General features: G+C 36.1%; 2 protein-coding genes across 2 annotated transcripts; one reads left to right on the top strand and one right to left on the bottom strand.

Annotated features, from left to right (window-relative positions):
* The first annotated feature begins 11,606 nt into the window (after positions 1 to 11,606).
* Positions 11,607 to 12,379, top strand: LOC131806024 (histone H1-like). The gene has a single exon (XM_059129893.1). The coding sequence runs from the start codon at positions 11,643 to 11,645 to the stop codon at positions 12,324 to 12,326; it is 684 nt and encodes a 227-aa protein (XP_058985876.1). The 5' UTR covers positions 11,607 to 11,642; the 3' UTR covers positions 12,327 to 12,379.
* A 5,976-nt stretch (positions 12,380 to 18,355) lies between these two features.
* LOC131806028 (histone H4) lies at positions 18,356 to 18,771 on the bottom strand. Its single transcript, XM_059129897.1, has one exon. The coding sequence runs from the start codon at positions 18,736 to 18,738 to the stop codon at positions 18,427 to 18,429; it is 312 nt and encodes a 103-aa protein (XP_058985880.1). The 5' UTR covers positions 18,739 to 18,771; the 3' UTR covers positions 18,356 to 18,426.
* Positions 18,772 to 24,743: the final 5,972 nt, after the last annotated feature.

Below are 24,743 nucleotides of genomic sequence, written 5' to 3'. Positions count from 1 at the left end.
GACTTGCTATTAAGAAGTCTTGCAAATGACCCCTTAATACCATATGCCTTACCTAAGTAGCCTCGCGCATTTGCATTAAATTTGAATAATTTATTGTACCAAACACCTAAATATTTAAATCTATCTCTAAATGGTATTTCTACTCCATTCAGAGACAACTTCAAGGACTTGCTTTCTGGTACAACCCATCTCTTACATTTCCCTGAAGCGTTCCTCAAACACATAGCCTCGCTCTTAGAAGTATTGATTTTTATACCCCAATCAGTATAGAAAGCATTAACTGTGTTTAAATGACAAGATACCATAGACAACGCCGCAGCAGGAGATTCAGCGTGCGCATACAAAAGACAGTCGTCTGCGTACAATACACCCAAAGAATTTTGCATAGTATGAGGGAAGTCATACATGTAAATATTGAATAGATGGGGAGATAAAATTGATCCCTGAGGAACACCGCATGACACATTCTCCACACATGATTTCAAATTTCCCAATTGTATATAAAATTTTCTATTGGTAAAAAAACTTTGAAATAACTTCACCACATTAGCTGCAAATCCTAATTCTGTCATTTTAAATAATATACCATTATGATATGTTCTATCAAATGCTTTTTCAACATCCAAAGAAACTGCGACAGTACATTTCCTTTCACGTAAATTAGAAATTATATCACTGCTAAATTTAGTCAAAGCATCTACAGTCGAATGCTCTCTTTTGAAGCCAAATTGATAATTTGGAATATACTCGGATCGTAAACCCTCATTCATTTTTTCACGTATAATTTTTTCAAATAATTTACCTACATTAGATAGCAACGAAATAGGCCTTAAATTGTTGATATCTGATGAATTTTGTTTCTTTTTGATTGGCAGAATCTTTCCAATCTTCCAGACTGTAGGAAAATATGAATTATTTAAGCAATTGTTAAATATGACAACTAGATACTGTAGTGCTTTTAAAGGAAGCTTGCGAAGGAGGTAGTTAGAAATATTGTCTAAACCACACGACTTTTTATTATTTAATTTCTCTAAAATTAGGCAAACTTTTTCTAAAGTTGTGAATTTACTGTCGTGTTCATTATTAAAAGATGTAAACTCAGCATTGAATTGAATAATTTGATTTGGCACATCGGCCAGATAGCTATTTACCGATGTCTCTAATTGAGTCACATCTCTATTCGGAGCTGGCCCATTATAAATTTGAGCAAAATGATTCCTCAATATATCCACTTTTTCATTTTCATCATTAATGACCACTCCATTTACTGATAATTCGTTATCTATCAAGTTCCTAGATTTCCCTATTAGTCCGTAAATTTGCCTATATGCATTAGGGCCTGGTTTAATATTCCTAAGTTTTTCATCAAACATTTGCGATTGTTCAATCTTTACCTTTTCTTTGATTAAAATCTTGAGTAGTTGAATTTGTTTGGATAATAATAAATACTGCGAATTTTGTCTATTCATTTGCCTGTGATATATTCGTTTTAGCTCCTTTTGCCAGTCGTGCTTTAATTTAAAAAGATGTTGTACCTCCCTTGATATATTATATTTCCTATTTTTCAAACTAATTCTCTTCGAATGTAGCGAGGACACACAATTAACTGTGGTACTAAAGTGATCAATATATGTGTCAATCTCACTGTTTGAAAGATTTGAATCATGGGAGGGGAAATGAACTTCCAATTCGGCGTCCAAATCGGCTCGAAACTGACTCCAGTTAGTATCTTTAAACGACATAAACACTTGGGGCTGTCTAATAAGGAGCTCAAGATCTCCGAATTTCAGTTCTAATTTCAATGCATAATGATCTGAAAATGTTGATAAAGTCTTTATACGGAAATTTGGCTGGAGAATATTAACTAAATTTGGACTGACTAAAAAATGGTCAAGAAATGAAGAACCATTTGGAAATGATGGCATAGAATCACACAATCTTATAAGTGAGTTATCATTCAGCCAACGTTGAAGTGATCTGCCATTTATATTTGTAAATGAATCACCCCAACATACGTTTTTAGTGTTTAAATCGCCGCCTATAAGTAGACAATCATAGTTTTGTGCGAAAGAATTTATATTTGACAAACTGCTGTAAATGACTGAATCCCCCAAGTTTGAAGCAAAGTAAACTGTGCCCAATAAAACTCTTTTTAGCTGACCGTCCATAATCATATTAACAAAAACAAATACATTTGGTACATGAAGATTTGGAATTTCAACTCTGGTAAAATCAAAATTATCCCGCAGAATAAGTGCTACTCCAACACCAATTTTATTTTCTAAAAAGACATAATCTCTTAATGAAACACGATGCCTTTCTTTTAAATGTGTTTCCTGAATAAAAGCGCAGTCAATCCTGTTCGAGTTTAGGATACTCAATAGGTCAATTCGTCGGCTCACATCAACCAGTGATCTAACATTAAGGGTTAAAAATTTAATATTTCTAAGGGTCATACGATTTTTTAAGTTCATTTAACAAACCTAGACATTGTTCCTTAGCTTCGATCATTGACATATTTTTATGTTCTTTAATAAAACGTTCCATTTTTTCCTCTAAGGAAAGAGTTTCAGGCTCACATAGAACTCTCGCAATTTTAAGGAATTCTTGGACTACACTATGATTTTCAGTAAGTTTTCGAGAGTTATCGAAACAATTGGCAAAAGATTTTCCGGGCTGAACCAAATTCGGAAAATTTAAAGACCCAAAAACTTCTCGTTGAACTTGCGTTTTCTTGTGTTGTGACGAGATTTTAGATTTCTCTTTTAAATCTAAGTATTTTAAATAAGAGGGACACTTCCTGTAACTTGCTGGGTGACCAAATGCCTTGCAGTTCACACAGAATGGATTACTAGTCTCTGTTTGTTCACATAGCCCTGGTTCATGAGATTTATCGCATTTAACACATGCACGCTCTCTACAGCAGTTTATAGCCACATGTCCCCAATTTTGACATCTGTAACATCGGATAACTTTCGAATTCGCTTTAGGAGATTCAAACCAAGCCCTTTGCTTTAATATATACCTAATATGTGAAATATCTGAAATTGTTTTTCCTGGTAGCAGCGAAATTAGGAATAACCCAGTTTCATAATTGTTCTTCCTAGAGTGTTGGGTACTGAACTTAGTAATTTTCTGAATTGTATTAGGTACCTGTTTGTCTAAACATAACTTGATATCATCTATTGCAGTGGAGTGGTATAAACCCCGAAGGACAACATTTACATGTCTTAATTGCTTGGGTGTATAAGTATACGCATCAAATTTGCCGTCTCTTAAAATCTCGACAATTTCGGCGTGTACTAAAGGATCCTGTACGTACAGCTTGCTTTTATGCCTATTTTTATTAACCACGCGGTAAACAATATTTTTAGCATTCAACTCACTTACCAAACGACCAATATTTATTCTGAATAGAAAAATAGGTGGGCAAAACTTTACTTTGATTCGTTCCAATACCTTACGTCCACTTCTGGTATCAGCGTCTCTCTTAGAATTCTCAGGTTCTTTCTCAAAGTCTAATGAGCCTAATATGGCATATCTATTTTGCGAATTTTGATTTTGTGTAATATTATGTGATTGTTGTTTTGATGGCATTGTTTGGAGCTTTGAAAAATCAACAGCACTATCATTGCGACTTCGCTTACATCGCTTACTCTGTACATGTTGAAACTCGTCATGGTCTTCCTCTGAACTGGCTGACTCATCCATGTTATTGTCAAAACAAGTTCTTGACGATTCGTATCCATCGACATTTTCATTCATATGGGTACTAACCTCATCCTTATTAGAAGCAACAAGAGAAATATCATCTTTGGAAAATATTCTGGGATTTCTTGACGTAGAAGAAAAAACGGCATCCCTTAACGCCATGCCAATATTATTTCCAGACAATTTCGATTTGGTCCCAATTCCAACGCTTTTCAACGAAAGCTTTTTCCGATTATTCGATTCTGGATAGACTTTTGAATTAATTGACATCTCATTCTCAGCTTTACCCCCAGATAGAAACTTATCAGGCGGTTTCTTAGGTTCATGACTGCCCATGGGCAAATTGTTATCCATTGCTTGGTTTTACGGTTTTGAAAAGGTATTTGAAATTCCTTTTTTTATTTAATTAAATATTATATTTTTGAAAAAAAAAAAAAATTTGATTGAAAAGACGTCTGTTCTTACTATATACTACCCTGTTGGGCGGTAAGCGCCATATCCCATCTTCACCCTGCGTTGGCCTTAAGCCCAAGCAGGACCTAAGAATCCGTCTTTCCCATATGCGAAGCCTTTCCATTTGGTGGGAGGAGATCCCAAACCAAATAGGAAAGGCGTAAGCAATTAATGGTCTAATAATCTGTTTGTAGATTAATAACCTAACTTCTATAGTCAGCCCTTCTCTTCTGCCGATGGCACGTTGATAGGTCCAAAATATGAATTTGACTTTTCTAAGTATAAAGTCAATATGTCTAACAAATTCAAATTTGCTATTAAAAATAACTCCCAAGTATTTGACTTGGTCTGAATTTTTAATGGCTTCCCCTCCAATTGCAAGTGAAGGTTCGTACTGTCTGGCGCTACGGTACAGGTATTTCTTCTTGCCTTTGAAGGTTATAGCCTCACACTTGTCGACATTTAAATGCATTTTCCAGGTTTGGAAGTATTCAGAGAGTTGCTCTAAATATGCATTTAGTCTGTTATTAGTATTCCCAGCGTGGGCTCCCGTAGCAGCGACAAATATGTCATCCGCATAAATCAGGAGTAAATGCCTATCAGGCGCACGTGGTATATCACTAATAAATATGTTGAAGAGAACGGGTCCAAGGAGTGAGCCCTGTGGTACCCCAGCAGTTACTGCCCTTTCTGATGAAAGGTCATCCTCAACTTTTACCTTAAAACTTCTATTTGCTAAGAAGCTAGTTACCATTCTACATATATTAAACTCGAAGCCTAGTCTTCTCATTTTATATATAATGGCATTTTGCCATACGTTGTCGAACGCTCTGGCAAAATCTAAACTAACAGCAATAGTTATGTGTCTGTTATTTAGAGCTTTAGTCACATAGTCCCCTAAGACCATCAGGGCATGTGAAGTTGAATGACCCTGTCTGAAGCCAAATTGACTATCAGATAGGATTGCTCCTTCTTCTAACTTTTCTCTTATATCAGAGAGTAAAAAATACTCAAAAAGCTTCCCGAACGCTGAGAGTAAGCTAATTGGTCTATAACTACTGCATAATGTCGGGTCCTTGCCAGGTTTCAGGATGGGTATTGTAATTGCCCTTTTCCATGAAACCGGGAAATAGCCCAGATTTATACAGTGGTTGAAGATAATCGCTATATGTTTCCAGGCAGCACCATCGGTCCTCCTTAACACAATGTCAGGGATTCCATCTGGTCCTGCGGATTTACGATTAGATCTTCTTTTCAGCCCTGCTCCGATATTGGGAGCTTTTAGGAATTTATTACTACGCCATGTATTTTCCTCACTTATTATGGATCCATCTGCAGTTAAGTTATCTGTAAATGTCACCAGTGGTGAGTTATCATTATAAATTGATACATCACTTCTAATAGCATTGCTGAAAGGAGTGGTATCGACGGCATCAGGTTGTCCTTGAACAACATCTGCTAACATGTTAGCCTTTTGGCTAGACATGACTGCCGTGGTCCCATCGCTGCCGACGAGTTCTGGGATTTTGGCATGGCGGCTAATACCTGCTGCAGCCTTAACTTTACCGTACATACGCTCATTCACCTGGATTCCATTGAGGAATTGGACCCACTGAACTGTTTCGTATTCCGCAATTGCTCCTTGGATAATTCTATCCGCATTGCGAATTTCCGCCTTGAGAGTTATATACCTCTCAGGGTTTAGTGTACGGTATAATCTTCTCCGTAGAACCTTCTTTTGCCGGATAAGGTCTAGTATTTCCGGCGAAAGTCTACGGGGTCCTCTATTCCCAGAATATGTTCTAGGAATGGTGGACTCCATGGCATTTCGGAAAACCTCACTCGTGGCATCGATGCAAGCATCGATTTCCGAATGAGTGACATTCCGATCTATAGGAAGTTGGCAGTTGGGAAGCTCTTCTGCCAATATCCTGTTGAATTGTCTTTTGTCCATTCTTCTATAGTTGAAGAAAGTCCGTGTAGGTCTACGTTCCGGTTCGTTCCCGTAAACCGTCATTTTCAGCGCTCTATGATCGGAATTACAGTCTACTGTTGTAATCCCTCGCCCCCCATAGTCATCAACATGGGTACCAGACGAAGCCAGACAGATGTCGATAAAGGATTGTGATCCAAAAGCGACCCTGGTCGGTCCGTCTGTGGGTATTACATTTAAATCTGGACAGCCGATTAGGAAATCAAAGACTATCCGCCCTCTTGTACATGTTTGGTCACCCCCCCAGCTAGTGTGTCTAGCATTGAGGTCTGCCCCTACTATAACCTCCCCAAATCTAGCTAAGTCCCCAAGTGGTTCTAAGCTATTTATACTGAAAATCTCAGATGGCCTACAGTACATAGCCACTGCGTACAGTGGTGACCCGCCGGCCCTATAGATTCTAACACAAGTACACTCAATGGGTCCCAAATCAAGTGGTACTCTTTCACATCTTATTTTTTCCCTTACTAGTATAGCGGTACCCCCACCCCTCATATCACTCCTATACTGTAAGAAACTAGCATATCCTCCTATCTCAAATCTGTGGTTTTGAGATAGTTTGTGTTCAGCCAACATCATGACCTCCGGCTGATGCTCATCGAGAAATAGACGGAGGTAGTGCCTCTTATGTCTCGATACAACAGAGTTGATGTTGGCAAATATAAATGTAGTAGACCTAACCATTTATACCTAGCATGCCTACCAAGGAGACCATGGCTTTAGCCTGGCTTGCCTTGTCCTTACTTTTTAGTTCTTCCGAAAATTGACGAACTTGCATGACAGATGTCAAGAAATCTTTACCGAAGATTTCATTACAAAGTTCATCAAAGAGCGTGAAGCCACTAACTACTTGGCCTAGCGATTGCTCGCCCAAAGACATGTTGGCTTTGGGTAGACCCAAAGTTGTGTTAGTTTTGGGTTGAGCTATAATCGCTTTGGCTTTTGGTTGCTGTCCCAAAGTCAAATTAGCTTTAGGTGTAGACTTTGTCGAGGTTGCAGAAGCAAATGATACATTAGGCTGTATCTTGCCACTGTCTTTAGGGAAACTGGCCTTAGGCACAGCTTCCACTACCTTAACAGACTTGCCTTCAGCTATTTTTGCCAAAATCTTCAGGCGCGTGGGACAGTCGCGAGCATTCGCAGCATGTCCGGTGCGGTTGCAGTTTACGCATTTAAATACGTAATCTGGCTTCATAACAATTTCCCCTGTGACTGGATCTTTCGTCGCCACCATTGTGGGCTTATTAACGCCCTTGGGGATTTTACACTTGCCAGGTCCATGATTACCTGCGCATTTCACACAGCGGTAAGGCATACCGCAATTAGTTGACACATGGTAGTGCCGTTGGCAGTTATGGCACTGTGTCAACCCTTTCTTTTTGTCTTTACGAACGACTATGCCGTTCGTGAAAAGACGCTTAACCTTATACAGTCCGTTGATGTCCGAACCTTTGTCGAGGTGTACCAGCCATTTGCTACCCCCCAACTTCACTACACGCTTTACCTCTAAGTGAATTGGTAAAGCGTTAAGCCCTGCCTCTACGTCCTTAACTTCGTACGAGTCAGGCAACTTCTCAATGACAACCGAATAAATCGATTGTCCCTTTGGTGTAAAAGTATAGAAATTTATACTTTTTTCCACCAAAAACTCTCGGACGGACTTATGTTCTTCTATAGTAAGAACTTGAAAGTTTGAAATTGTCCGGTTAATTAGGGTAACTGTGAATTTGTCATGTCCTAATTTTTTCACTAACATGTCATTCAGTGTTTTAACATTTGCGTTATACACTGAAATGACTGGGGGCAAAGACGACTTACCTGTCTTTTGAGGTGTAACGCCCTTATGCTCCTTGTGGCCAGCAATGTTCTGCTTCATTTTAGCTGCTTTGCTGGCTTTATCCTTGGTGGCTGCTGCAGTCTTCGATGTTGATGCAGCTTCCTCCTTCCTTTCCCCAGGTAGTATGGGCTTCTTGCCTACCTGTGATGGCGCACGGCATGCTACCATCGATACCTGTGGCACTGGCGGTGTAACCACGGACTGCCCTGCTAGCGGCGCAGTAGCAGTATCCACCTCCATGGTGGCCTCTTCAATAATTGCTTGTGATACCAAATTGGCATCACTGATTTTTAAGGAGTTTTTCTTCTCCAATCGTGCAACTTCTCGTTTGTAGGAAGTTTCACGCTTTAGCATCGCTTGAAATTCGCGCGCATTTTCGTCCTGTCTGTCTTTAAAGGCATTGAATTCTGCCAACAGGGCCGTGTATTTCTGCTCTACGTTGGATAGAGCCTTTTGGAGTTCCGCATTTGCAGCCTCCAATTTGATAATTTCATATGCGGAGTCCTCTTGGTCGCATTTGCACTTTCGCTTTTTTCCTTTTTTTTCCTTGTGTGATATTGACATCACTACTTGGCCATAGGAATTGTTGCCAAATCCATTGCCTGCTTCTAGGCGTTTGTCGTTTGGTGCCATATCGAAGGCACCATCTTTAGTATTGGCACCACCATTGTTGTTCGCGATGGCACCACTCATGTCAACGTTGGTCGATTCGCAGTTGGTAACACCAGTACCAACTGCAGCATTGCCAACGTCATCCATACAGCCGGCAATTTAAATTAAACGGCCGACTGGAAAAAGAGTTTGGTTTCTCCGACAGCAGATGAGATCATCAAATGCCGACGGCAAAACACAAAAACACACCTCTTACTAGGTAGCGGCCAAAGTTTGAAACAACTTTTATCCCTAAAAGTTGACCACTAAACACTTCACTTTTTATTTTTTTACTGTTCACCGATTTATTTTTATCCGATGTATGTCTTCACGCGACCACAGCACAACACAGAATAATGTTTTTTTCGGGCGATTCCGCTCGTATTTATACAAAATTTGAGGCTCTCTCCAACTATTGAACACACAAGTAAAGTATGTACAGTTATATGTGTGTGTGTACATTTGCCGTTAGTATTGTATGTTCTCTTTTGTGTGTGCGTGTACATTTGGTATACGGATAGGTAAGAATTCACTAACATATCAACCCCGAAAGTTGATGCTAACAGCACAATTTTCTATAAATACTCGTTTTCGTGGCGATGGCAACGTTATTACAGTGTCTACCGTGTTTGTGTGCATATCTCTAGTGAAGTGAAAAAAATTCAAGTGAAAAATGGCTCGTACTAAGCAAACTGCCCGTAAATCGACCGGTGGAAAGGCTCCCCGTAAACAACTAGCTACCAAAGCTGCCCGTAAGAGTGCCCCAGCCACCGGCGGTGTTAAGAAGCCTCATCGTTTCCGTCCTGGTACAGTTGCTTTGCGTGAAATCCGTCGTTACCAGAAGAGTACTGAATTGTTGATCCGCAAATTGCCCTTCCAACGTTTGGTTCGTGAAATCGCTCAAGATTTCAAAACTGACTTGCGTTTCCAGAGCTCTGCTGTTATGGCCTTGCAAGAAGCCAGTGAAGCCTACTTGGTTGGTCTTTTCGAAGATACTAACTTGTGCGCCATCCATGCTAAGCGTGTCACCATCATGCCTAAGGATATCCAATTGGCCAGACGTATTCGTGGAGAACGTGCTTAAATTCTTGACGTTTTAAAAGCAACAATTTTACAACAAAACAATCGGTCCTTTTCAGGACCACAAATATTTTATAAAAAAGAGATATTTTTTTTACTCAATCTACAATTTTTAGTATTTTTTTGAAAAAAATAAAAATAATTTAGGGCTATGATTATTTTTCAACAATTAACATTTTTTATAATAAAGATATATTTTTTGATGTTGTTTTTTTTTTTCGTTGATGATTTTTCGACACTTTATTTTTTTATTTAATTTTTTTATTTTATTTTGATCGAATATTTTATTTTTTTAATTTTATTTGAATTTTTTGAATTATCCATTTTGATATTTTCCTTTAATTTGCAAAATTATTATCATTTTTGTACTCCCTCTTCGAAAAAAATGCTATGACTCATAAAAACAACCACCACATACATTTTGCTAACGGGATTTTTTTTTGTCCATTTTGTTTTTTTCCTTTTCCCGTTAAACAAAAAATTGCTCTCTTTATGATTTTTGGCGCGAAATTTGTCTATTTCTCTCATTTTATTCCCCTTCGATCATTTTTTTCTGTTGTGGACTATTCAATTTAACGGGAAAAAATTCTCTGCCTTTAATTTCTAAGAATTATTTCATGTGCATTTTAAAAATTTCCAGCTAAAATGTGCCCCACGTATTTAATTTTTTTCAGGAATGATGTATGAAATATGTTTTATTCCTTTTCAGCAACATTTTTAAATGTTTTAAACGCATTTTAAGAGATTTGTTTATGAATTTTCTCCGTATGGATTTACAAAATTATTTTTGCCCGATGTATTTGAAGAAATTGGTAATAATTTATTATTTTCAAAAATTGAAGAAGAAAATAATTGATTTGTTGATAATTTTGATGTAAAATATAATTAAAAGTATTATAAAAAGGAATTCCAATAATATCTACCTTTGAAGTTGATCGAAAATCATTTTTGTAAAACGCAATTAATTTCATGTCATTTCCAAGTGTTCTAGGTGATATTTGCCTGTAAAGAGGAATTTCTTTTTGGGAATATTTTTTCATAAAATTATCAAAAATTTGACAAAATGACGTAGAAAATGGCTTCTAATACTATTTTTAATAAATTTTAGAACAAATTATGTTAAATTTCATAAAAAATATTGCAAAATGAAAATACATAACCGTTTGTCACTGAATGCCTGTACATTGGTAGTATGAAGTATTCTGGGGATTTTGTAACTTTTCCCCGTAAATTATGACTTTTTGTGAATAATGTTATATTTTGATGTAAATATACAAATTCTGAAATGTTTTTTAAGAAATTTTTATAAAACTTATTAAGATTTGAGCTTTCAAATTTATTTCAAGAAAAACTTTTCTTCATTGAAATTATGCCAACAAGAGGATTTCTGCTGTCATAGACCACATAATAATTTCAATTTTTTCACATAGTAAAATATGAAATTTCATCGATATTTTTCTTTGATCCTAAAGTAAACATATCAGGCTACATTTTCAAAAAGAATTTTCAATTAAATTTTCATAAAAAATTTGATTTTTTTAAATTTTAGTTGGAAATTTGTGATTACATTTTTATAATCTGCCAAGTTAAACGTTTATAATTCACAAACGGCAAGTGATAATTACACCAAACTTTCTTTAAAACATAGCCTGAAATCTATACTTTAAAGGTATAAAACATTTTTAGTGAAAATTATCAAAGCTTCTTCAGGAAAATTTAATTTCTCCGAAAACTTTTGTAAAAAATTAAACACGCTTCCACACAATCTTTCGAAAAATTTACCAATTGACTACTATGCACATCTCATCTTTTCGATGTACCTACACTTTAGCTCGCCGCTAACAAAAATAATAGTACACATAAATTTGTGAGTGTATTTGTGTTAACAGTGAAATATAAACCAAACAGTGAATAACCATGTCTGACGCCGCCGTTGTTGAAGCCACCGCCTCCCCAGTTGCCGCTGTTGAGAAAAAGGCACCAAAAAAAGCCGCTGCCAAAGCAAAGAAGCCATCAGCTGCCCCTACCCACCCTCCAACCCAGCAAATGGTTGATGCCGCCATCAAGACCCTGAAGGAACGTGGAGGTTCATCATTGCCCGCCATCAAGAAATACTTGGCCAGCACCTACAAAGTAGATGCCCAAAAATTGGCCCCCTTCATCAAGAAGTACTTGAAAGGTGCCGTTGCCAGTGGAAAATTGATCCAAACTAAAGGTAAGGGTGCTTCTGGTTCATTCAAATTGTCTGCTTCGGCCTCTAAGGAACCCAAAGCCAAGACTGCTGAAAAGAAGAAGAAGGCCCCAGCCGCTGGTGATAAAAAGAAGAAGGCTGCCGCCCCTAAAAAGGCCGCTGGTGAGAAGAAGGCAGCTGCCAAAAAACCCTCTGCCGCCAAGAAGACCGCTGAAAAGAAGAAGGCCGACAAAACAAAGGCAAAGGCTGCCAAGAAAACCGGTACAGTTAAAGCTAAACCAGCAAAGACCGCCGCCAAAGCATCTGCCACTAAACCAAAGGCACCCAAGGCAAAAACTGCAGCTGCTAAGCCCAAAAAAGCCGCAGCAGCAAAGAAGCCAGCTGCTAAGAAAACCGCCGCCAAGAAGTAATTTTTCCCAGAAAGATTACTTTTTCCACAATATTTTCGATATTCGAAAACATACTATCTAACAGCCCTTTTCAGGGCTACAAATTAAATTAAAAAAGAGAAAAATATTTATTTTCAACAGTTATCGTATATATTTGTAACCTAAATAAATAAGTAAATTTGTACACGTGTTTCATTTTGGGAAAAAAATTACTTTCGCTAATTACTGTTCTTATTAGGTAATTTTATTGAGCCAATATAATCGTGGACGCCACTGGATTATTTTTTAACCCAGGTCATAAAAGATAATAAAATATTTAAAATTTTTCCTAATTACCCACAGGTCATAATTCTCGAAAATCCCCATAATTTGGTCATTTTTATAATTTCTACTTAATTTTGAAAAATTTGATATTTTCATATTCTCTGTTAAATTTCACGAATTTCATCCAAAAATGACATTTTGGCAAAATATTTACATTTTCCATCAATACATTTTTTCCTTTGAAAATTTCTGCCTCAGCCTTATATTTCGTTGCTTTGCCGTTGTGCTGTATCAAAATGCTCACACATACATGATGCCCATTCGATGTTGATCAACGACGGCAAGGCAAATCACCACTAACACACGCACACATGCACGACGACGATGGCTGTTATAGCATATCGCACAAGCAATGGCTAAACATAGGCACATATGCGAGTTAGCTAAATGCATGGAAAAATCATTGTATAGAGAAAAATATATTTCCTATGGAATTTTATTCGTTTATTACTAAATAATGATAAATTGTAGCTTCAACAAAATATGATCTCTTTTGAAATGTTTTTTGTGGCCCTGAAAAGGGCCTTTTAAGGTAGTATTTCGACGCAAAATGAAAAATATCAAGACATTTACTTGGAGCTGGTGTATTTAGTAACAGCCTTGGTACCTTCACTGACGGCGTGCTTAGCCAATTCACCGGGCAACAATAGACGGACGGCGGTCTGGATTTCCCGACTGGTGATGGTCGAGCGCTTGTTGTAGTGGGCCAAACGAGAGGCTTCGGCGGCAATACGTTCGAAGATATCGTTGACGAAACTGTTCATGATGCTCATGGCCTTGGAGGAGATACCGGTGTCGGGATGGACTTGCTTCAACACTTTGTAAATGTAGATAGCGTAACTCTCCTTACGCTTGGTACGTCTCTTCGACTTATCGCCCTTGGTAATGTTCTTTTGGGCTTTGCCGGCCTTCTTTGCTGCTTTACCACTGGTTTTAGGAGGCATTTTCACTTATTATTTTTTTTTGAATCACACAAACACTTTTAACACTGTTCACAAATGATAACCAAAACGGTTTGCTTTTGCTTTTAAATTTGCCATTTATTAATCCATATATTGTTACAAAGAAAATATTGGCTTATTTTAAATTCAATTTAATATATGCTTGGGATTTTTGAAATCTCTTAAGCCTAGGTATATCAATTTACATATAACAAGTTGATTTTGTTATAATAGTGTAACAGTTTTACTGTTTACACATCATCATACATTTTTAAGTTAATGGTCATTAGTAGTAGCTCAAAAAAGGATTATTAAAAAGAGCTAGTTCATATAATTTTTTGAAAATTTGTCTTAAATCTAATCTTAAATCTAGGCTTAATACTAATCTTAAATCTATACTTAAACTACAATTATATACAATATTTACATAATAATACATACATTATTGTGAGGTAATGTACACTGTGTCTGTAATATTAAATGTTTTGTATCTTCTATGGTAGAATAGGAGATTACTATTATTATCATAAAGTATTCCTTCATCTCGAAGCTTAGTAAGGTCGGCGGGAGAGAGATGTCTTTTTTCCAGAATGGGAGGGTCGTCATGAGCTCCTTATCATCTCGTATAAAAATATTGAGATAATGTCTCTTGGCCAATGAGATACAAGAGTTTATGTTCAGAAAAAAGCAAATAAGTGAATTAGTCATCGATACTACTCATTGCGAATATCATGCCAAGAGTGGCTTGGGCTTGCCCCTCTGTCTCTTTTAATCTTCGGTATTCTGGTATGAATTTAACCACTCGATTTATGACTAAACTCAAGTTGACACCAAATGTCTTTTGACAATCCTCCGATACGGTAGAGAATATATCCAAAATACCTTCATTTTGCTGCCTATGTGGGGTAGGCTGAATGTTAGGGGCTGGTTTTGTAGTACGGCTGTTGTTTATTACATCAGCGTACTGAACACCTGGACGTGTCAATGCCGAAGATGCTTTATATGCCATTGATTTGGCACGTGCTTCTTCCTTGGCTTTATTTATTTTTGCCATATAAGCTATTTTCATTGGGCATTTGGGGGAACTTGCAACATGCCCCTCTTTTTCGCAATTGACACATTTAATGGTTTTTCTAACTTCTTCTCCAGTATTTGGATCAACAATCGTAATTTCATCAATTCCCTGTTCTTTACCAGGTAGTGGACATTCCCCTGGACCATGAGGGTCGCAACATTTAACACACCTATATGGCATGCCGCATCCTGCAGAAGTATGTCCAGGTCTTTGACAATTTCGGCACTGCGTGTCATTTCTACCTTTATTCTTACGAATGCGTACATTCCAATTAAGAATTTTCTTGATTTTATAAATTTTATTAATATCTGAGTGGCGTGCAAACCAAATTAACCATTTATTTTCTGAAATATTAATGGTTTTAATTACCTCAATTGGAAAGTTAAAATTAAAATTATTTTCCAAACAATTTCTAATTTCGTTTTCTGAAAATTCGCTGGAGAGATTTTCTACCACTACCTTATATGGTAAGAGAATTTTGGGTGTATGGGTGTGGTATTTTATACCAGATTCACCTAATTTCTGTGTTACCTTTGTAAAGTCTTCGAGAGATCTGACCTTCACATTTATTCTTGAATTTCTTAATAAAATTAATGAGTACTCACCGTGACCCAACCATTCGTTGATTAGTTTGGACATCTCTTTCGCACCGATATCGTATACAGTTATAGAAGTATTCGTTTTTCTACTGTCATTCTTATTATTAGATGTAGTTGGACTGCTAGTCGCCGGGACATCTGAAGATTTCTGCACATTTGAAGATTTCTGCATATTTGAAGATTTCTGCATATTTGTAGATTTCTGCATATTATTGCCGTTTGCCGGAATTTTGTCGATTTTGCTTGATTTCTGGATGTCGTCCTTCATTATCACTTTTCCATTGTTGATTTTTGCAATATTTTTCGTACCGTCCGTACGAACAGAAACTGCTGGCAGTGCAGTTTGTACTTCTACATCCATCGCAGTGCTGAGGTTTTCTGCTACCTCAGCCGACCAATCATTATTTGCATCTTTAGCATTTGTATGCTTATTGAATTCTTGCGATTTATATTTTTGTAATTCTTCACATAGGATATTATATTTTTCTTTTAGGCTTTTTAATTCGGCCATAAGCTGTGCATTGATCTGAATTGAATTTTCTAAAGATGATTCACTACTGTCACCTTCAGCTCTCTTTTTCTTTTTGCGTTTTCGCAATGAAATGTCTTTTATAGTTTTGGAAGTATCACTTGTTGCCGCATTTATGCTTGCATCACTTAGGTATTCGATGGGCGTAGCCAATGCCTTATTTTCACAATTAATGTCAGCAGATGTTTGTTTGACTACATTATTATTTTTATTTAATGTAGTAATATTTTCATCAAAAAATGCTTCAACAGTCACTTTTCTACCTTTTATGATGGTAGTGTTTATTTTGGATGTTTTTTCATCCATATTCAATTTTACATTTGAATGTCTTTTTTCCACTATTAATGTTTATTTTTAACACTACTCCAAATAAGGAGCGAACACAGTAAGCTTCACTTTGCTTTGTAGCTTGTTATATTTCACTTCATTAGATGCGCACACAAACACTGTTAACACTTGAAAGAATAACCAAAACGGCCAGCTATACAGAATTTGTAGATTGTAGTCGACAAGAATTTCAGGTAGTCACAGCTAGCAGGCACACACAAGGCAAACCACCCCATTATTGAAGAAATGTGTGTGTGAGAAAAGTATAAATAGCACGTTTCGGCCCGAAAATTTTTATCATTTGTGTTTTTCAGTGCTTAAGTGAAGTGTTCAAAACTAAAATAAAGTGAAAATGTCTGGTCGTGGTAAAGGTGGCAAAGTTAAGGGAAAGGCAAAGTCCCGTTCCAATCGTGCTGGTCTTCAATTCCCCGTCGGTCGTATCCATCGTCTGTTGCGCAAAGGCAACTATGCTGAGCGTGTTGGTGCCGGTGCTCCCGTCTATTTAGCCGCTGTCATGGAATATTTGGCTGCTGAAGTCTTGGAATTGGCTGGCAATGCTGCCCGTGACAACAAGAAGACTCGTATCATTCCCCGTCACTTGCAATTGGCCATCCGTAACGACGAAGAATTGAACAAATTGCTGTCTGGCGTTACCATTGCCCAAGGTGGTGTATTGCCAAACATCCAAGCTGTTCTCTTGCCCAAGAAGACCGAAAAGAAAGCCTAAATTATTTCGAAAGGTATTATGGAATGAAAAAAGAAGAAGAATACAGACCATCGTATAAATTCCATAGAAAAATCAACCAATCCGTCCTTTTCAGGACGACAAAAAATATTTGAAAAGAGAAAGAAAATTGCGTCAAGCTACATTTGTATGAAAAAAATAAAAATTCTCAATAATTTTGTATGAGACGTTGGCAGAATAACTGTTTTTCGTTGTCAGTTGGATATTTGTGTTGTCGTCGTTGTTGTTGTCTCTTATGATTTCAGGAATAGAGCGAGCGAGAGAGGAGAGATCGTGGCGTCACCAAATGAGTATGTATACTATGAGGAAGAAGAAGCATGTGGCAGTTGGTGGTGGCTGGCTGGGTAGTAATTTTATGTGAAAAAATCGTACCCCGGCGCATTCTTTGGGGAAGGCATAAAGTAGATGATTTGCAAGGGAATTTTGGCGGCAAAGTAGTGTTTTGGTGGAAATAAATGGACACATACATGAAAATAAAAGCGCATTGTGGTGCTATGGAAAATTTTAAACACAAAAAATAGAATAAAAGTAAAATAATGAAATGAAAATTAACGAAAATAATTAAATTAAATTAAAATAAGAAAATTTCAGAAAATAAAGGCAAATATTAATGAAATTTCAAAGAAATTTAAATGAAAATATTTGAAAATAATTTAAAGAAATTTGGAATAATAAACACATTTTATGAAAATAAAAGATACTTTAAATGAAATCAAAAATTTTTAAATTGATGAAAAGGAAATAAATTAAATAATTTTAAATTAATAATAATAATAATTTTAAATAAAACGAAAATGTGATTTTTAAAAAATAATGTAATGAAAAATTAAATTAATTGAAAATTAAATAAGAAAATTTAACATAAATAAAATAAAATTCATTTAATGAAGAACTTTTAAATAAAATTCAATGATTTTAATTTTCGGTAAAATTTTAAAGGAAATGATTAGTGAAAAATTTACAAATTTTTAATGAAATTTTTCGAAATAAAATAAATCAACGATCTATTTAATAAATATTTTCAACAATTTCAAATTAAATTTTGAGAAAACATTCAACAATGTTTAAAAAAAAAGTCAAAATGAAATTACTTTGCTACCACAGCATGGTCGTTCTTTAGTAATATCGACTAAATAATACCAATACATACATAAAGCGACGCTATGTTATACTCATATTATACGAAGAGGAAGAAGAAGAAGAAGTAAATGTGTTTAGCGATGTGAGTTGCCGACGGCATGTTTATGATCGGGAATAAAATAAGAGACATCGGTAAAAGAAGGCTTTCGGTGAAAATATTCTGGAGAAAATAGAAACGAGTAAGTATTTATATTTTTTTTATTTGATTTTTCACGACTTGTGAGAAAAAAATACGAGAAAGCTGAAAAAGAAAATTATTAGAAATTTTGACATAAAATCCCTATATTTCCTAAGGTAAGTGTTTATTTTTTATTTATTTTAATTTTAAAAAAAATAGTTTTCAACAAGAAAGTATCTCTTTTTTGATATATTTTGTGGTCCTGAAAAGGACCGATTGTTTTGTTGTAAAAAATATTTCTCCAAATTGCGTCAAGAATTTGTTTAACCGCCGAAACCGTACAAGGTACGGCCTTGTCTCTTCAAAGCATATACGACATCCATAGCGGTGACGGTTTTACGCTTAGCATGTTCGGTGTAGGTGACAGCATCACGAATAACGTTTTCCAAAAACACCTTCAGAACACCACGAGTTTCTTCGTAAATCAGGCCAGAGATACGTTTTACACCGCCACGACGAGCCAAACGTCTAATAGCTGGCTTGGTAATACCTTGGATGTTATCACGGAGCACTTTCCTGTGACGTTTAGCGCCACCTTTTCCCAAGCCTTTACCACCTTTACCACGACCAGTCATTTTTTCACTTTAGTTTATTTCACTTATCACTTCACGAACAGTTTGAGCACTAATGTTTTTTTCGGGCGATTCCGCTCGTATTTATACAAAATTTGAGGCTCTCTCCAACTATTGAACACACAAGTAAAGTATGTACAGTTATATGTGTGTGTGTACATTTGCCGTTAGTATTGTATGTTCTCTTTTGTGTGTGCGTGTACATTTGGTATACGGATAGGTAAGAATTCACTAACATATCAACCCCGAAAGTTGATGCTAACAGCACAATTTTCTATAAATACTCGTTTTCGTGGCGATGGCAACGTTATTACAGTGTCTACCGTGTTTGTGTGCATATCTCTAGTGAAGTGAAAAAAATTCAAGTGAAAAATGGCTCGTACTAAGCAAACTGCCCGTAAATCGACCGGTGGAAAGGCTCCCCGTAAACAACTAGCTACCAAAGCTGCCCGTAAGAGTGCCCCAGCCACCGGCGGTGTTAAGAAGCCTCATCGTTTCCGTCCTGGTACAGTTGCTTTGCGTGAAATCCGTCGTTACCAGAAGAGTACTGAATTGTTGATCCGCAAATTGCCCTTCCAACGTTTGGTTCGTGAAATCGCTCAAGATTTCAAAACTGACTTGCGTTTCCAGAGCTCTGCTGTTATGGCCTTGCAAGAAGCCAGTGAAGCCTACTTGGTTGGTCTTTTCGAAGATACTAACTTGTGCGCCATCCATGCTAAGCGTGTCACCATCATGCCTAAGGATATCCAATTGGCCAGACGTATTCGTGGAGAACGTGCTTAAATTCTTGACGTTTTAAAAGCAACAATTTTACAACAAAACAATCGGTCCTTTTCAGGACCACAAATATTTTATAAAAAAGAGATATTTTTTTTACTCAATCTACAATTTTTAGTATTTTTTTGAAAAAAATAAAAATAATTTAGGGCTATGATTATTTTTCAACAATTAACATTTTTTATAATAAAGATATATTTTTTGATGTTGTTTTTTTTTTCGTTGATGATTTTTCGACACTTTATTTTTTTATTTAATTTTTTTATTTTATTTTGATCGAATATTTTATTTTTTTAATTTTATTTGAATTTTTTGAATTATCCATTTTGATATTTTCCTTTAATTTGCAAAATTATTATCATTTTTGTACTCCCTCTTCGAAAAAAATGCTATGACTCATAAAAACAACCACCACATACATTTTGCTAACGGGATTTTTTTTTGTCCATTTTGTTTTTTTCCTTTTCCCGTTAAACAAAAAATTGCTCTCTTTATGATTTTTGGCGCGAAATTTGTCTATTTCTCTCATTTTATTCCCCTTCGATCATTTTTTTCTGTTGTGGACTATTCAATTTAACGGGAAAAAATTCTCTGCCTTTAATTTCTAAGAATTATTTCATGTGCATTTTAAAAATTTCCAGCTAAAATGTGCCCCACGTATTTAATTTTTTTCAGGAATGATGTATGAAATATGTTTTATTCCTTTTCAGCAACATTTTTAAATGTTTTAAACGCATTTTAAGAGATTTGTTTATGAATTTTCTCCGTATGGATTTACAAAATTATTTTTGCCCGATGTATTTGAAGAAATTGGTAATAATTTATTATTTTCAAAAATTGAAGAAGAAAATAATTGATTTGTTGATAATTTTGATGTAAAATATAATTAAAAGTATTATAAAAAGGAATTCCAATAATATCTACCTTTGAAGTTGATCGAAAATCATTTTTGTAAAACGCAATTAATTTCATGTCATTTCCAAGTGTTCTAGGTGATATTTGCCTGTAAAGAGGAATTTCTTTTTGGGAATATTTTTTCATAAAATTATCAAAAATTTGACAAAATGACGTAGAAAATGGCTTCTAATACTATTTTTAATAAATTTTAGAACAAATTATGTTAAATTTCATAAAAAATATTGCAAAATGAAAATACATAACCGTTTGTCACTGAATGCCTGTACATTGGTAGTATGAAGTATTCTGGGGATTTTGTAACTTTTCCCCGTAAATTATGACTTTTTGTGAATAATGTTATATTTTGATGTAAATATACAAATTCTGAAATGTTTTTTAAGAAATTTTTATAAAACTTATTAAGATTTGAGCTTTCAAATTTATTTCAAGAAAAACTTTTCTTCATTGAAATTATGCCAACAAGAGGATTTCTGCTGTCATAGACCACATAATAATTTCAATTTTTTCACATAGTAAAATATGAAATTTCATCGATATTTTTCTTTGATCCTAAAGTAAACATATCAGGCTACATTTTCAAAAAGAATTTTCAATTAAATTTTCATAAAAAATTTGATTTTTTTAAATTTTAGTTGGAAATTTGTGATTACATTTTTATAATCTGCCAAGTTAAACGTTTATAATTCACAAACGGCAAGTGATAATTACACCAAACTTTCTTTAAAACATAGCCTGAAATCTATACTTTAAAGGTATAAAACATTTTTAGTGAAAATTATCAAAGCTTCTTCAGGAAAATTTAATTTCTCCGAAAACTTTTGTAAAAAATTAAACACGCTTCCACACAATCTTTCGAAAAATTTACCAATTGACTACTATGCACATCTCATCTTTTCGATGTACCTACACTTTAGCTCGCCGCTAACAAAAATAATAGTACACATAAATTTGTGAGTGTATTTGTGTTAACAGTGAAATATAAACCAAACAGTGAATAACCATGTCTGACGCCGCCGTTGTTGAAGCCACCGCCTCCCCAGTTGCCGCTGTTGAGAAAAAGGCACCAAAAAAAGCCGCTGCCAAAGCAAAGAAGCCATCAGCTGCCCCTACCCACCCTCCAACCCAGCAAATGGTTGATGCCGCCATCAAGACCCTGAAGGAACGTGGAGGTTCATCATTGCCCGCCATCAAGAAATACTTGGCCAGCACCTACAAAGTAGATGCCCAAAAATTGGCCCCCTTCATCAAGAAGTACTTGAAAGGTGCCGTTGCCAGTGGAAAATTGATCCAAACTAAAGGTAAGGGTGCTTCTGGTTCATTCAAATTGTCTGCTTCGGCCTCTAAGGAACCCAAAGCCAAGACTGCTGAAAAGAAGAAGAAGGCCCCAGCCGCTGGTGATAAAAAGAAGAAGGCTGCCGCCCCTAAAAAGGCCGCTGGTGAGAAGAAGGCAGCTGCCAAAAAACCCTCTGCCGCCAAGAAGACCGCTGAAAAGAAGAAGGCCGACAAAACAAAGGCAAAGGCTGCCAAGAAAACCGGTACAGTTAAAGCTAAACCAGCAAAGACCGCCGCCAAAGCATCTGCCACTAAACCAAAGGCACCCAAGGCAAAAACTGCAGCTGCTAAGCCCAAAAAGCCGCAGCAGCAAAGAAGCCAGCTGCTAAGAAAACCGCCGCCAAGAAGTAATTTTTCCCAGAAAGATTACTTTTTCCACAATATTTTCGATATTCGAAAACATACTATCTAACAGCCCTTTTCAGGGCTACAAATTAAATTAAAAAAGAGAAAAATATTTATTTTCAACAGTTATCGTATATATTTGTAACCTAAATAAATAAGTAAATTTGTACACGTGTTTCATTTTGGGAAAAAAATTACTTTCGCTAATTACTGTTCTTATTAGGTAATTTTATTGAGCCAATATAATCGTGGACGCCACTGGATTATTTTTTAACCCAGGTCATAAAAGATAATAAAATATTTAAAATTTTTCCTAATTACCCACAGGTCATAATTCTCGAAAATCCCCATAATTTGGTCATTTTTATAATTTCTACTTAATTTTGAAAAATTTGATATTTTCATATTCTCTGTTAAATTTCACGAATTTCATCCAAAAATGACATTTTGGCAAAATATTTACATTTTCCATCAATACATTTTTTCCTTTGAAAATTTCTGCCTCAGCCTTATATTTCGTTGCTTTGCCGTTGTGCTGTATCAAAATGCTCACACATACATGATGCCCATTCGATGTTGATCAACGACGGCAAGGCAAATCACCACTAACACACGCACACATGCACGACGACGATGGCTGTTATAGCATATCGCACAAGCAATGGCTAAACATAGGCACATATGCGAGTTAGCTAAATGCATGGAAAAATCATTGTATAGAGAAAAATATATTTCCTATGGAATTTTATTCGTTTATTACTAAATAATGATAAATTGTAGCTTCAACAAAATATGATCTCTTTTGAAATGTTTTTTGTGGCCCTGAAAAGGGCCTTTTAAGGTAGTATTTCGACGCAAAATGAAAAATATCAAGACATTTACTTGGAGCTGGTGTATTTAGTAACAGCCTTGGTACCTTCACTGACGGCGTGCTTAGCCAATTCACCGGGCAACAATAGACGGACGGCGGTCTGGATTTCCCGACTGGTGATGGTCGAGCGCTTGTTGTAGTGGGCCAAACGAGAGGCTTCGGCGGCAATACGTTCGAAGATATCGTTGACGAAACTGTTCATGATGCTCATGGCCTTGGAGGAGATACCGGTGTCGGGATGGACTTGCTTCAACACTTTGTAAATGTAGATAGCGTAACTCTCCTTACGCTTGGTACGTCTCTTCGACTTATCGCCCTTGGTAATGTTCTTTTGGGCTTTGCCGGCCTTCTTTGCTGCTTTACCACTGGTTTTAGGAGGCATTTTCACTTATTATTTTTTTTTGAATCACACAAACACTTTTAACACTGTTCACAAATGATAACCAAAACGGCCAGCTATACAGAATTTGTAGATTGTAGTCGACAAGAATTTCAGGTAGTCACAGCTAGCAGGCACACACAAGGCAAACCACCCCATTATTGAAGAAATGTGTGTGTGAGAAAAGTATAAATAGCACGTTTCGGCCCGAAAATTTTTATCATTTGTGTTTTTCAGTGCTTAAGTGAAGTGTTCAAAACTAAAATAAAGTGAAAATGTCTGGTCGTGGTAAAGGTGGCAAAGTTAAGGGAAAGGCAAAGTCCCGTTCCAATCGTGCTGGTCTTCAATTCCCCGTCGGTCGTATCCATCGTCTGTTGCGCAAAGGCAACTATGCTGAGCGTGTTGGTGCCGGTGCTCCCGTCTATTTAGCCGCTGTCATGGAATATTTGGCTGCTGAAGTCTTGGAATTGGCTGGCAATGCTGCCCGTGACAACAAGAAGACTCGTATCATTCCCCGTCACTTGCAATTGGCCATCCGTAACGACGAAGAATTGAACAAATTGCTGTCTGGCGTTACCATTGCCCAAGGTGGTGTATTGCCAAACATCCAAGCTGTTCTCTTGCCCAAGAAGACCGAAAAGAAAGCCTAAATTATTTCGAAAGGTATTATGGAATGAAAAAAGAAGAAGAATACAGACCATCGTATAAATTCCATAGAAAAATCAACCAATCCGTCCTTTTCAGGACGACAAAAAATATTTGAAAAGAGAAAGAAAATTGCGTCAAGCTACATTTGTATGAAAAAAATAAAAATTCTCAATAATTTTGTATGAGACGTTGGCAGAATAACTGTTTTTCGTTGTCAGTTGGATATTTGTGTTGTCGTCGTTGTTGTTGTCTCTTATGATTTCAGGAATAGAGCGAGCGAGAGAGGAGAGATCGTGGCGTCACCAAATGAGTATGTATACTATGAGGAAGAAGAAGCATGTGGCAGTTGGTGGTGGCTGGCTGGGTAGTAATTTTATGTGAAAAAATCGTACCCCGGCGCATTCTTTGGGGAAGGCATAAAGTAGATGATTTGCAAGGGAATTTTGGCGGCAAAGTAGTGTTTTGGTGGAAATAAATGGACACATACATGAAAATAAAAGCGCATTGTGGTGCTATGGAAAATTTTAAACACAAAAAATAGAATAAAAGTAAAATAATGAAATGAAAATTAACGAAAATAATTAAATTAAATTAAAATAAGAAAATTTCAGAAAATAAAGGCAAATATTAATGAAATTTCAAAGAAATTTAAATGAAAATATTTGAAAATAATTTAAAGAAATTTGGAATAATAAACACATTTTATGAAAATAAAAGATACTTTAAATGAAATCAAAA

This window comes from Musca domestica, unplaced genomic scaffold (assembly GCF_030504385.1).
Source record: "Musca domestica strain aabys unplaced genomic scaffold, Musca_domestica.polishedcontigs.V.1.1 7, whole genome shotgun sequence".
Classification (NCBI taxonomy): domain Eukaryota; kingdom Metazoa; phylum Arthropoda; class Insecta; order Diptera; family Muscidae; genus Musca; species Musca domestica.
This window is presented reverse-complemented; position numbering and strand designations above follow the sequence as displayed.